General features: G+C 39.6%; 1 protein-coding gene across 6 annotated transcripts in view; it reads right to left on the reverse strand.

The window, feature by feature from the left end:
- The window catches only part of piezo1.S (piezo-type mechanosensitive ion channel component 1 S homeolog), a 99043-nt gene that overhangs the window by 70369 nt on the left and 16406 nt on the right, over positions 1-12268 (reverse strand). For all 6 annotated transcript variants that reach the window (XM_018260498.2, XM_018260502.2, XM_018260501.2 and 3 more), the window contains exon 2: positions 3493-3588. In XM_018260498.2, coding sequence (XP_018115987.1) covers positions 3493-3588 — 96 coding nt within the window. The remainder of the gene's footprint in view (positions 1-3492; positions 3589-12268) is intronic.

Genomic DNA, 12268 nt, shown 5'->3' on the forward strand with positions numbered 1-12268 from the left:
CAAGCTGTACTTTATCTAAAGAGGCAAAGAATTTGGGTGAAATGAAGGATGGCGAGTTATGAAAGATAGAGGGGATATGAGCTCTTCTATGGCACCCAGTTTGAAACCTGTCACTGCTGGAGAGTGTTGAACTAGGATGGCAAGGGGCTCTATGACTAATGCAAATAATTGGGTGATAGTGGAAAGCCTTGTTGGGGTGCCTCTGGATAGAGAAAACTCTAGTGATAGGTGGCCCTCGCTGTTGGTGCATTGTATAGCAGTCCTACCCATTCAATGAATTGTTCATCCAGCCGGAAATTCTCCAGGAGTTTCAGAAGGTAGGGCCATTCAACTGAGTCAAAGGCCTTGGCTGCGTCAAGTGAAACTATAGTACGGGAGCCTTTGTTAGTATGGTTTGCATAGATGTTAGTGAATATCCTGCGAAGATTTATATTGGTGGATCTGTTTGGCATAAAGGCTGTTTGGTCAGGCCCAATCAGTTCCTCAATTAATAGTTTCAGTCTATTAGCAAGGAGTTTTGCAAATATCTTAGCTTCTACGTTGAGTGGGGAGATGGGTCTAATGGAGCTGCACTCAAGTGGGTCCTTGCCTTCTTTAAGGATAACCACAATGAGTATGATGTTAAAGGAGGGTAGTAAGGAGGGAAGTAATCGTTTATTTTCTGTTGCATTAATTATGGTTTTATGGAGCCAGGGGGAAAGGTGTTTCATGGATACTTTGTACCAATCTGCCAAAAATCAGTCTGGCCCTGGAGTTTTGTTTGATTGGATTGAGGTTATTGCTTCTTTCACCTCCTCTAGTTTGATGGGGCTATTAAGTTGGGCGTTGAGTGAGGGGGGCAACTTGGGGATAGGAATAGAATCCAGGTATCCCGATAGTTGTAGTTGGGCGTAGATGACCTTAGGTGTATAAAGCTGTTGATAGTATTGTGCAAAAGTATAAACTATGTGAGCTACCTCAGTGACTATGTCCCAATTTGTAGAGTTGATCTTAGTGACAGTATTAGAGGGAGTCTGGGCTTTAGCAAGATATGCCAGGATTTTCCGATTTTTTCCTCCTGGTCAAATGTCCTCTGCGTGGCATAAAGTAACCTTTTCTGTGTTCGCTTTATCCTGATTTCTTCTAATGCGGTTTGTGCCGCTTTAAGTTTTTGTAGGGCATCTGGGTTACTTTATGGGTTACTTTATGGGTTACTCTTTCTCTGCCTCCACCTGTCTGTTTTGCTTCTCTTCTAATTCCTCCTTAGCATGATAGGTGTGGGCCACTCATGGCCTCCTGAGCGCTATCAACCTTTGACATACTAGGTGGGTTTCCTGTAGTAGTAGAAGATCCGGGGGAATATTTTTTGACATAATCAAACATTAGTGCTTGTTAATCTTGGAATTCCACCCCCTGATGTTCCAAGAGAGTATTTTAAGTGAGCCCTTCATCCTGAAAGTTAAATGATAGGATTGCAGAGTAGATCATAACCGCTATGCTTGGTGTACCAAAGTCATGTAATATTACGTTATTGAACCAAGATATACAACAATTAGCAACAACATGAAAAAAAACCATGAACCCCGTGAAAACCCATCACACCCGACCTGAGTCGAAACTAAACTTGACAGAGAGTGCTCACGGGGAGATTGCATCTGATATAGACCAATGAGTTGGCACAAGAGTCCGCTGTGCCGATGCCAGGACAACTTCTAGAATATCAATAGGCCACTGAAGTTATTTGGATGACCAAGATAATGTCTGGGTATTGTTAGGGAGATGAGTGTCCCATATGTTGTGAGGTTCATCGTTCCTGAAAAGGATGTTAAGTTACTGTACTTGTAGCATGAAGGTAATATCAAAAGTTAAGTTGGTAACATATTGCTCTCCCAAAGTCTCTCTGGGTGGTGTAAACTGATGAATGATGTTGTAGGTAGTCTCATAATCCTGGTGGGGAGCATCTTCTCCTAGCTATGTTTGGCTAGAGATGACCCACTGGGTTTGTCCTGCATGTAGAGTTATCAGTGGTAGGAAGTTTAGGTGTGTGGTCCTGGAATACTAAGGATAGGCAGTCTCATCTTTTATGGCGGCAAATGTCATCCCCAACCTTTGTGTGGTTCCTAGTTCTGTCGATTAGGACTGCCCCTCGGAGACAGAGTTGCCCGGGCATCCAGCCAGTCTCAGGCCTCTTGTAGCGTCTCCCGCTTGGACCCTTAACTTGGCGGGTTTTTGAGGATGGCCTTGAGGAGTCGCAGTTTGACTGCTGTGAAGGTTCCCCATTGACTCGGCAGTTCCGCTGAGAAATACGGGAACACTGAGAACATTCTTCCATCCACTTTGACATCTGAATTTTAACGGTCTGCCTGGAGAATTGCATCACGGTCTCTAAAGTTGAGGAGCCAGATTAGAAAGGGCCTGGCAGGGGACTTCTGCCTGGCACTCGTGGGCTCTTTCTATTGCGAAGAATGGTTAGAGCGAGGCGGTTGTAAAGGATTCTCTGAGCCATCACTCTGCGAAGGCCACCGGATCAACTCCCTCTGGGAGATCCGCCAGCCGAATGTTGTTGCACCTCTGCCTGTTCTCGTAGTCGTCTAATTTGCCCAAGCAAATTTGTGTTTAGTTTCGAGGCATGTCATTGTGGATGGGGGGGGTTGCAGGTCTCCTCCAGAGTGGATATTCTGTTCTCCGTTTCCAGTACCCGCATGTTCTGCATGTCTGCCCGCAGCAGGGAGAGGTCTGTTTTCACCTCTTCTATTTTAGTGGACAGCGATGTCAGACATTTATATATTGGTTTTAGCTGTTCTGCATGATTTATTGGCCTCCTTATACCTGATAAATGTTTCAGCTGTCTCAGCTAACTTGAAAGCATTAAACGTACGTCTTTTCTTACCCACCTCAACACCAACACTTCTATTAAATTACAAGTTTTGTTTAGCAACAACATTCCTCGCTTACAATATACTGACATGTATTATTAAGCAGCATTTTAAAAACATCCTATTTTTGTTCTGTTTAACGCTGTGAAAAGCATTTCCCACTTAAGATGTTGCAGAGATGCCCTTATACTGTCACTGGGCATAGAGGCGGGGCAGACAATTTCTTTCACTTTCCATTCAGCACTTCCTAGAAATCACTGCTCTTCCCACAATCCCCTGTTCTCTTCACTGTTAAATTGTGTAGCCAGGGCATGGGGATTGACATCAGGTCCCCCATTCTGGTGCACAAACAAGATTCTGAGCTGATGCAAGGCTTGTCCACAAAATGGCTCCTGCCTGCTTACTGTAATTATGAATTCCCAGACTGGAGGAAACCAGATTCAAATAATTTATATAGTGTAATTAAAGTTCATTTTGCTTGACTGATGTGATAAAATGTAAAGATTTGAAACATCAATGTAAAGTGAGAAATGGTTTCCTGTCCCATTCACGTCAAAATAAGAATGAGAAGCAAATGGTTTGCACTGTTAATAAAATACTGCTCAGAGACACTATGAACATCATAATAATTCCTTACCTCTCATGCTGCAGGCATTTGGTCCAGCAAACCATGGCAGAAGCAGCAGAAAAAACAGGTACACCAGTGACAAGAAGTTGTAGCGGAATAGACAGGCTGTTGAAGAAGAGGGAAATATAAAGTCACTCACAGAAATTCTACTCTATTGAATATATTCACATAAAACAGACTGCAAAATAGAAAACCATATAATATAGCTGAATGGTTCAGAAAAGATCTGATAACAATATCAGCCAGTAGCATTTGCTTTTGAGGCTGTAAATCAGGGGTGTCTAATCTGTGCCCATACACCTTCAGTGGTCTTCAGGTTTTAGACAAATAGAAATTTAAGGAGGAATGTAATATGTTTCACTGGCGCAAAAAGCTTGTGCAAAGACGCTTGCAAGCGTTATAGACCTTGTTTGCGTGTTTTTTGGCTGATTAAAGACTTCAATGACTTCATTGCAAAGTTTGTGATCAAACAGTTTTTGCAAAGGTTTGCAGTGGATGTAATAACATTTTTATTAAAAACAAAAACTTTTTTTGTGACAAAATGCGGAATGTAATATTTGCCAGCGACTGATTTTACATAGCGAGCAGTGCTAAACAGTCGCAAAAAAATAATGCAGAATGAGTCTAAAACCTAATTTTGCCAATGGTCTAGGCCCTCCAGCTTAGGAACCACTGCTATAATGTATAACAATCGACATAGCATTGTGCACATTTAAAATATTTGTGTATACAATTAAAATAATAAGCAAGGTCACACAACCTGATGAGATGAGAGCAGGACATATGTTGGCTCTGTATAAACATGTGTTAGCAATAATAATAAGTAGAACCTTTTTTTTTTTTTTTTTGGTCGAATAGGTCCGTTTTCGATCAAATAGGTCCGCTTTCGGCCAAATTCGAATCGTACGAATCACAAGAATAGTGCATTTGATCAAATTTGATTCAAAGTTTTTCCCAAAAAAAAAACCTCACATTTTTGACTACAAATAGGTTCTAGGAGGTCCCCCATAGGCTAAAACAGCAATTTGGTAGGTTTTAGATGGTGAATGGTCGAAGTCAAATTTTTAAAGAGACAGTACATGATAAATTTCGAAAAAAAAATTAAATTCGAATAGAATTTGGACTTTTCTCTAGTCGAAGTACACAAAAAATAGCTTGAAATTCGAAAATTCACCTCGGCCTGTGATAAATCAGCCCCATAGTGCTATTCTGTCAGGAAATTATAGTTTTAGAGGAAATTACAAAGGTATTTGTTATGATTATGTCTTTCTGTTTTGGGTTTAATCATAGTACATTGACCTATTTCCTAACCTACAGAGCAATGTGAAATATAGCATCTGAGTTAATGTTTTTTAACTTTTTACTACAAATTTCACCCTGACATTGCTAACTACATATCCCACAATCTTACAGTAACTATAGGTAGTTCAGGTCTGGTTTAGATGACTCCCAAACTTTACTTGTTTTTTATGATGAAGCAAGCAAGAACTTGGACGCTGGGTTTGGCAAAATCCAAGTAGATCACATATACTGCAAAGCTTTTGACAAATAGCAACATAGTTTAGTCTTCATAATGCAGCTTGTAATAGAGTCTGAGTTGGCTGGAGACCATAGAAATCACTTTAAGGGAAATATCTAGCTTCCCTGCTGTTGTGGTGTGATTTATGTGTTGTTATTCATTTCTTCAGTAGTGTTTTCTTAGCTTTTCCCTTGGGATACCCATATTTAGAATCTGCTTTGTGACTAAAAAAAGCTGGTTTCAAAATAGGTATGTAGTTTGGTTTAATTAAAATTTTCAGTTATGAGCAAAAATTTTACTGTATTTAAAGAGACCAGAATAACCCATCCAAAACTGACTTGAAACCAATTTTGGGTCTCAACCCATAGGTTTAGAATCCCTGTTCTACAGTGCAGACTGACAACTTGTGTATAATGTTAAACATAATACAAGATATAGGACAATATGTGGAGGAAAATAGGGTATATACCTTTAATTAAAATAAATAAAAGTTTAGTGAATACCTCCCAACATTTTGGAAATAAAAAGAGGGACAAAAAAATTGGCGGGCAATTTTTTGACTAAGCCCATTTTGTGGCCACACCCCCTAATTACCATGTTCATTTTACAAAATTTGGCAGGTTATGAAAGTCTGAACATAATTCTGTGGTTTTTTTCCAGTTATTACAGTTTTGCTAATGAAGGTGAATTGCCCTTTAAGCTGTGAGTCTAACTTTTCCCAAGGGACCTATTATCTTATATTGTTACAATTACTTGTTTGCTTATCACGAAATTGTTACAAAAGTATCTTATCTGAAGCTGCGGCTGTTCTGGGCTTTCTGCCAAAAGCCAATTAATTTAGAAACTTTGTTTCTTTTTCTGACTGTTCAGTGCAGAGAAAAACTAGACTTTCCAGTACAGAGGGACTGCGGGTTGAGCTGTCAAAAGAGGGACTGTCCCTCTAAAAAAGGGACAGTTGGGAGGTATGCAAGTTGAGTGTGTGACATTTCTTTGAACAAAACACAAGCGGTGGCAGGAAAGTGCAGAATGGGGGGAAATGAAGAATGTGATATATGTTAATAATATTTCATTATTATAGAATAATTTTGAAAAACATAGGCAATATCAAGGAGGAGGTTTCCTACATATGCAGCCCATCGGTTCAGGTTTTAGAGAAATTAACTTTAATGTGTCTGTTATAACTACATATGTTATATAGAAAAAAACATATTTTGAGCACAAAAACCTGCTGTGACTAAAACAAAGGCATACTGTATATCTGTTTGAAGTCATTTGGGGTGTCACAATGTCTTACTTGAAAATGCATTACAACTTTTGCCATGTGGGTGAACGCCCCCAGCAATATTAATTGTATATTTTATAGATAGATAAAGTCAATTATACATAAAATGTTGTACATACTGTTTCTAGAATTAATTTATAATAATCTAGAGTAACATTAAAACAAAAACAGGTAATCCAGGGGCTGTTAATGATAGAGAATGAGTGCTTGCTGAAGAACATCAATATAAGTCAAGCAACAGGACACAAAGAAATGATCAGATGTTGAAAGCCTTGCATTGCTCTTTTTCAATGAGATCAGAGCCACAAGGCTGTACTATAACTACTGCCATTAGTACAAAAGTGTCTCCAGCAGTCTCACACGCTATTGGTTAAATCTGGTGAATCTAGCATTTTATCTATTATGTATAGATATAGAGATAATGAAAAACAAGCATTACAGCTTGTTTCGAACAAAAGAGCAAGGTAATGTTTCAGTTTCATGTGATTCTTGCTTTTGAACATATGCAATATATGCAAAAAATTTCTACAACACGCCAACCAAGCTGCATGAGACATATGTGCAGAATACACACTGCCATACATACAACCCTTCATCAACAGATACTGCTTTGTTCCATAGAATATAATTTGATGGTCTTCGGCAGGAAGATGGAAAATTCCTGTCCAGCAGCTCCAAGAAGCAGCCTGCTACTAATTTCAAACTATGCTATACCCACCCTCAGGTGATGCCCTAGGTGTTTAGTCTCCTGCTCTCAAACCTAAACAACCAAACTGGGTTATGGAAAGGTGCATAAAGCTTCCAAGTTATCCCCATATATTAGGTCAGCATGGTGTCCCCTTTATTTAAAATAAATGCCCTATGTAGCACAGTAGTGACCTTGGGACCAGAATAAGTACAGGCGTCTGCATCACGACTAACTGGTTTAGATTTAATTATGCATTTTTTAATTACTACTGTCTTCTGTATTACATAGGATTATGGAAAGCCACATTATACAATATTGGGAACCATTTGTGTATTCCTGGAATACATACTGTAAACATACTGTAACCAACACTTCTGCAGCCCAGAAGCTATTGTTGTTGTGAGAATATAGAATGTGTCCCAGGGTGCAAGCAGGAAACAATCTTGCTTTTTGCCGGATTTGTAGGTGGCATTGTTAGCTAGGAGCAGCCGCACCTCAGTGTGTGCACAGACAACATTTTTAAATTGGGCACAGTGGTTCATTGCACTGGGCTGTTGACAGGAAACCACAACAGTGTGTCCAGAAACAGCTGCAGGAGTACTATGGATAGGGCTGAATGTTATAAGAAAAATACTGGCTAAAAGAGCTGTGTAAAATTATGGAAAAAAACACATATAGTGACAGTGTGTTTTTGGGTGATTTAAACCAAGAGTTGATACCATACACAGCCTGTAAATCTTATGTCTGATAAGACAGCTCTATTCACTAAATACATGGTCACTTATTACAAACCCAGAATGAATGCACATCAAACTATGAATTAATAAAAGTAGAAACCTGTTAATATACTGAGAATAAAGTAAATAAAAGTAACTCAGTGGTAAATAAGTCACAGACCTTCCAGGATGCTGGCCAGAGAATTCTGTAATGTGCCACACAGGAAGCAGGGGATACAAAAAAAGCATGGATACTGAACAGCAATCCAGGTTCCATGATGTCCTGGCTTTTATTCAGCACTAGAGTCTGACATATTTTTCTGGTGTTGCCGTAGGTGTAACATTCTACACATTTGTGTGAAACTGCAGCCCCCTCCTAGAAGAATTGTTTATTCTATGCTCTCCAGTGTGCAGCCCAAGGTAAAGTACACCAGATATCAGCATTATCAGGCACAAAAGTACAGCTATAGCTATGGGACCTGTTACCCAGAATGCTTGGGAACCTGGGGCTTTCCATATAACATATCTTTCCGTAAATATTGGATCTCTATACCTTAAGTCCACTAGAAAATCAACATTAAATAAACTCAATAGGCTCGTTCAGCTTCTAAAGGTGGCCATAGACACTAGGACTTTTAAAGATCTTTAAGTTATCGTAGGACCAAGCTTATACTGAAACGATCGTTTATGGGCAGAAGTCAACGTCGCAATGTGATCCTATAATGTAATTTATAGAAACATCACAGCTACAAACTACACCCAACATAACTGTAGGATGAAGACGCAACGTTCGGCATTTGCATCAGACAGTCGTGTCAGATACATGTAGTTTATAGCTGCAATGTTTCTATAACTTACATTATATTCGGCTTTTTTCGATTGGTCATCTGTGTTTCCTCTCAGCGCATAGCATTGGATCACATCCCGCCGTGGAGTTCTGACCTAAATGTACAATTTGTTCAGCAACTAAAAAGACCGTTTCAAGCGATATCATGTAGTTGAAAAGGAAAACTGTTTCCTTAAAACCACTTCGACCAAACTCATGCGTGCTTTACAGTATTTACCAATAAATTTTCCTGAAAAAATATTGTGTGTGAAAAGACTTGATAAAATTGTGAAAAAAACAGAATCTAGTGATTTTTTTTCGGATTAGTCGCTGAAAACTGTGTCCTTTTCGCATTTGAACCCCGAAAACTGCAATTTTTTTCTAATTATCAACTGAAAACCATTAAATCTTTGGATTACTGAACGAAACCTAATGCAGATCAGGATATCTTCCAATTGTAAACAGGACATCTGCCACTGACTTTACATGAACTCAGCAGGTCTGAGATGGAGTACTTTTTTTATTCAGACTTTTAACACCATTGAGGTTTAATAACTCTAATTAAAAAATTAGAGTGTTTTTTTCTAAGAAAAATGGTGTTGAATATCATGGTGTACAGCATATCAAAATTGAATCTAAAGGTCAACAAGCCCTTTGAGCTATAGGTTCCCATGCTGTTTAAGATTAGTCACAACGTGCTTTCTGAATACATTGAAAGGTCTTGCTACATTATAAAATAGTTATTAAAACTAGGTGCACTGCTGATGTTACCTTCAGTGTAACTGGAGATGATAGAAGCCCTAACTTATTCTAGAGTTTGCTTTCATTTTAAAAATATGCAAGAGGCCCAATTAGATATTTAGAAATTAACTTTGATAAAGCCTCTACCAATGCTAACAAACAGTTCTCCTCTCTTCACCCTGCCAATTTTTATCTCTCTATTTCATAAACATTGTGCATATCACATATTGCATTAGAGGTGCTAGTTTCTCCATGCCTGCAGAAACAGCACATTATCAAGAATGTTGCGTGAAAGCATAAAAAAAAAAAAGAAAAACCCTTACATGTGTCTGGGTGGATTTTAGAACATTTTGAATATGATACATAAACATAAGCTCCCAGAGACTGATGTTTAAACCTTTGCCTTTGTTATACTACCTGCTATTTACCGTGCACTAGCAAAAATTATGCAAATAGTGGGTGGTAAAAAACAATTGCCCATCCATTGTGGAAACTACCTGGACCCTGACAGTACAGTACATGTGGCCTAGCAGATTATAGCTTTGAAAAGCAGCAACGAGTTTTCCCTAAGGCTAATGCAACATGAGAGCTGATCTTGGCCTGCGGAAAAAGCAGGCCGAGAATTGGCCCCTACTCTGGCATTTGCTTCCTTCCTCACCTGCACTTGGAACCAATGCATCGGCATGGATGCAGACACATGGTGGGGATTTTGTTGCCAAATGCAAACGCTCACGTTTCCACAGCAAAATCCGCCACATTTACCTGCACCTGGCCAACACAATGGTTCTGGATGCTGGCAAAGAAGGAAGCAAATGCTGATGCCCTGTGTGGCATTAGACCAAGGGCTATGACACATGTTGCGATTAGTCATTAGTGATAAATCTGCTCTACCGCAGCCAACTTATCTGCTATAAATGCTTTCACACTGGCAAAATATAAATTGCTGGTAGGAAAACATACATGTTGCTTCTGTTTCTGTTTCTTGTGGGCACACTGGCTGTAGTCTCAGCCGTTCTCTGCCTGCGTTTTTTTGCAAGCTGAGAAGCAGATCCGCTACATGCTTCTGCTCCACTGATTTAAATCATATCCTTCTGTGTGCGCTCACACTCAGCAGAGCAGAAGCAGAGGTCAGCCCAAATACACAAATACAAAGGAGGCATCTTTGGGCCAATCAGAATTGTGTGCGCATGCAGGAGGAAAGCAACTCAAATAAATGGAGCAGGGGCAGAAACCAGATCCGCTTCTCTCAGCTTGTAAAAATACACAGGATGAGAGCAGCAGACTTCAGCCTAACCTCAGTGTAACCACAGGCTGATGGCATAATAGGAGGTTAGTTGCCCATGATAAATCTGCGCTACCAAGGGCAACTAATCTCCTCTAAATGATTTTCCATTGGCACGAATGCAAATTGCTCAAACCTACAAGTTGCTTTGGTTTTGACCTAAGGGCAAGGTCACACGGGGAGGTTCTAAAAACGAATCGCCTATTCTTCAGGGTGACAATCTCCCCGAACTGCTTTCCCCTGCCTTCCCGCCAGGTATAATGAAAAATCGCCAGCGGGATGGCACCTGAGGCGCTTTGTTTTCCGAAGTTGCCCAAAGTTTCCTCGTGAGGCAAATTCGGGTGACCTTGGAAAACGAATAGCCGCGAGTGCCATCCTGCTGGCAATTTTTCGTTATAGCTGCCAGGAAGGCAGTTCAGGGCGATTAGTCGCCGGGAGACTAAATCTCCCCGAATCTCCCCATGTGACCTTACCCTAAAGATTCCTCACAAGGCAACTTTGGAAGAACAAAAAGTCACAAATATTTTCCCACCAGAGATTTACATTATTGCCAATGGGAAAGCATCTCCTAGTGTGCCATAGCCCTAAGATTAACGAAAGAATATCAACAAACCTGGTGGAAACTACCTTTATCAGTTACAGGTAGAATAAACCTGTCCAAAATCTAATGTGTTATATTGCATTCAATATACAGTACATATTCCGTAAAAACTTTTTGGGTCATTACTTCACATGTTTTAACTATGATATAGAACCAGACTTAGAATAAACCTCCTACAAAATCACACTTGACACCATACGACTGCACCTGCTAAATGCCTACTCTACTCTAATCTCTACGATTTCTCCTCACAATTGACGCGTGTTGGTTTAATATTCATAGTCTGTCTAGTACAGAATGAATGGGCTTTGGAGGAAAGATGTCCCTACAAGTGACAGAATGTATCACCTATTCAAGGGATATAGTGGCTACCATGCCACCAAGCCAACAAACACACTTTTTGCTGAAGCTCACTGGGTTTGTGATAAAGCAATGAAAGCAGAACCACACATGGAAAGTAAAGTTTAGCATTGCACTCTGATGTGAAAGAACAACTGAAAACTCAATATAATATCCCCAACCACTACCTATTTTTGCCACTTGTATTCAGTATGTGCCAGGCTCTGGCTTCACAGCATGTCCAAAATAGGCTTACTTCTCAAACCCTAAAGGGGTTTTTCACCTTTACGTTAACTTCAGTATGATGTAGACAGTGATATTCTGAGACAATTTGCAATTGTAATTTTTTTATTAATTTTTTTTATTAATATTTTTAATGGTTTTTGTCGTTGTCTTGTTGAAACACCCATTTCAAGGGCATTTCTTCTTCAGCATAAGGAAACATGACCTCTTCAAGTATTTTGATGTATTGCAACTGATCCATGATCCCTGGTATGTGATAAAAAGGCTCAAAAACATCCCCATATCATGATGCTTGCGCCACCATGCTTCACTGTATTCACAGTGTACTATGGCTTGAATTCAGTGTTTGGAGGTTGTCTGACAAACTGTCTCAAAAACAACTTGCTTTCATCAGTCCACAAAATGTTGCACCATTTCTCTTTAGGCCAGTCAATGGGGGGAATTCATAAAAGTGGTGATATTGAGACAAAATAAAAGTGGAGATAAAACGGTCTGATTTCCCTCCATATTCACAAACCTTTATTTCCACTTCTGTGAATTTGTATTTT

Source organism: Xenopus laevis, chromosome 4S (genome assembly GCF_017654675.1).
Source record: "Xenopus laevis strain J_2021 chromosome 4S, Xenopus_laevis_v10.1, whole genome shotgun sequence".
Lineage (NCBI taxonomy): Eukaryota > Metazoa > Chordata > Amphibia > Anura > Pipidae > Xenopus > Xenopus laevis.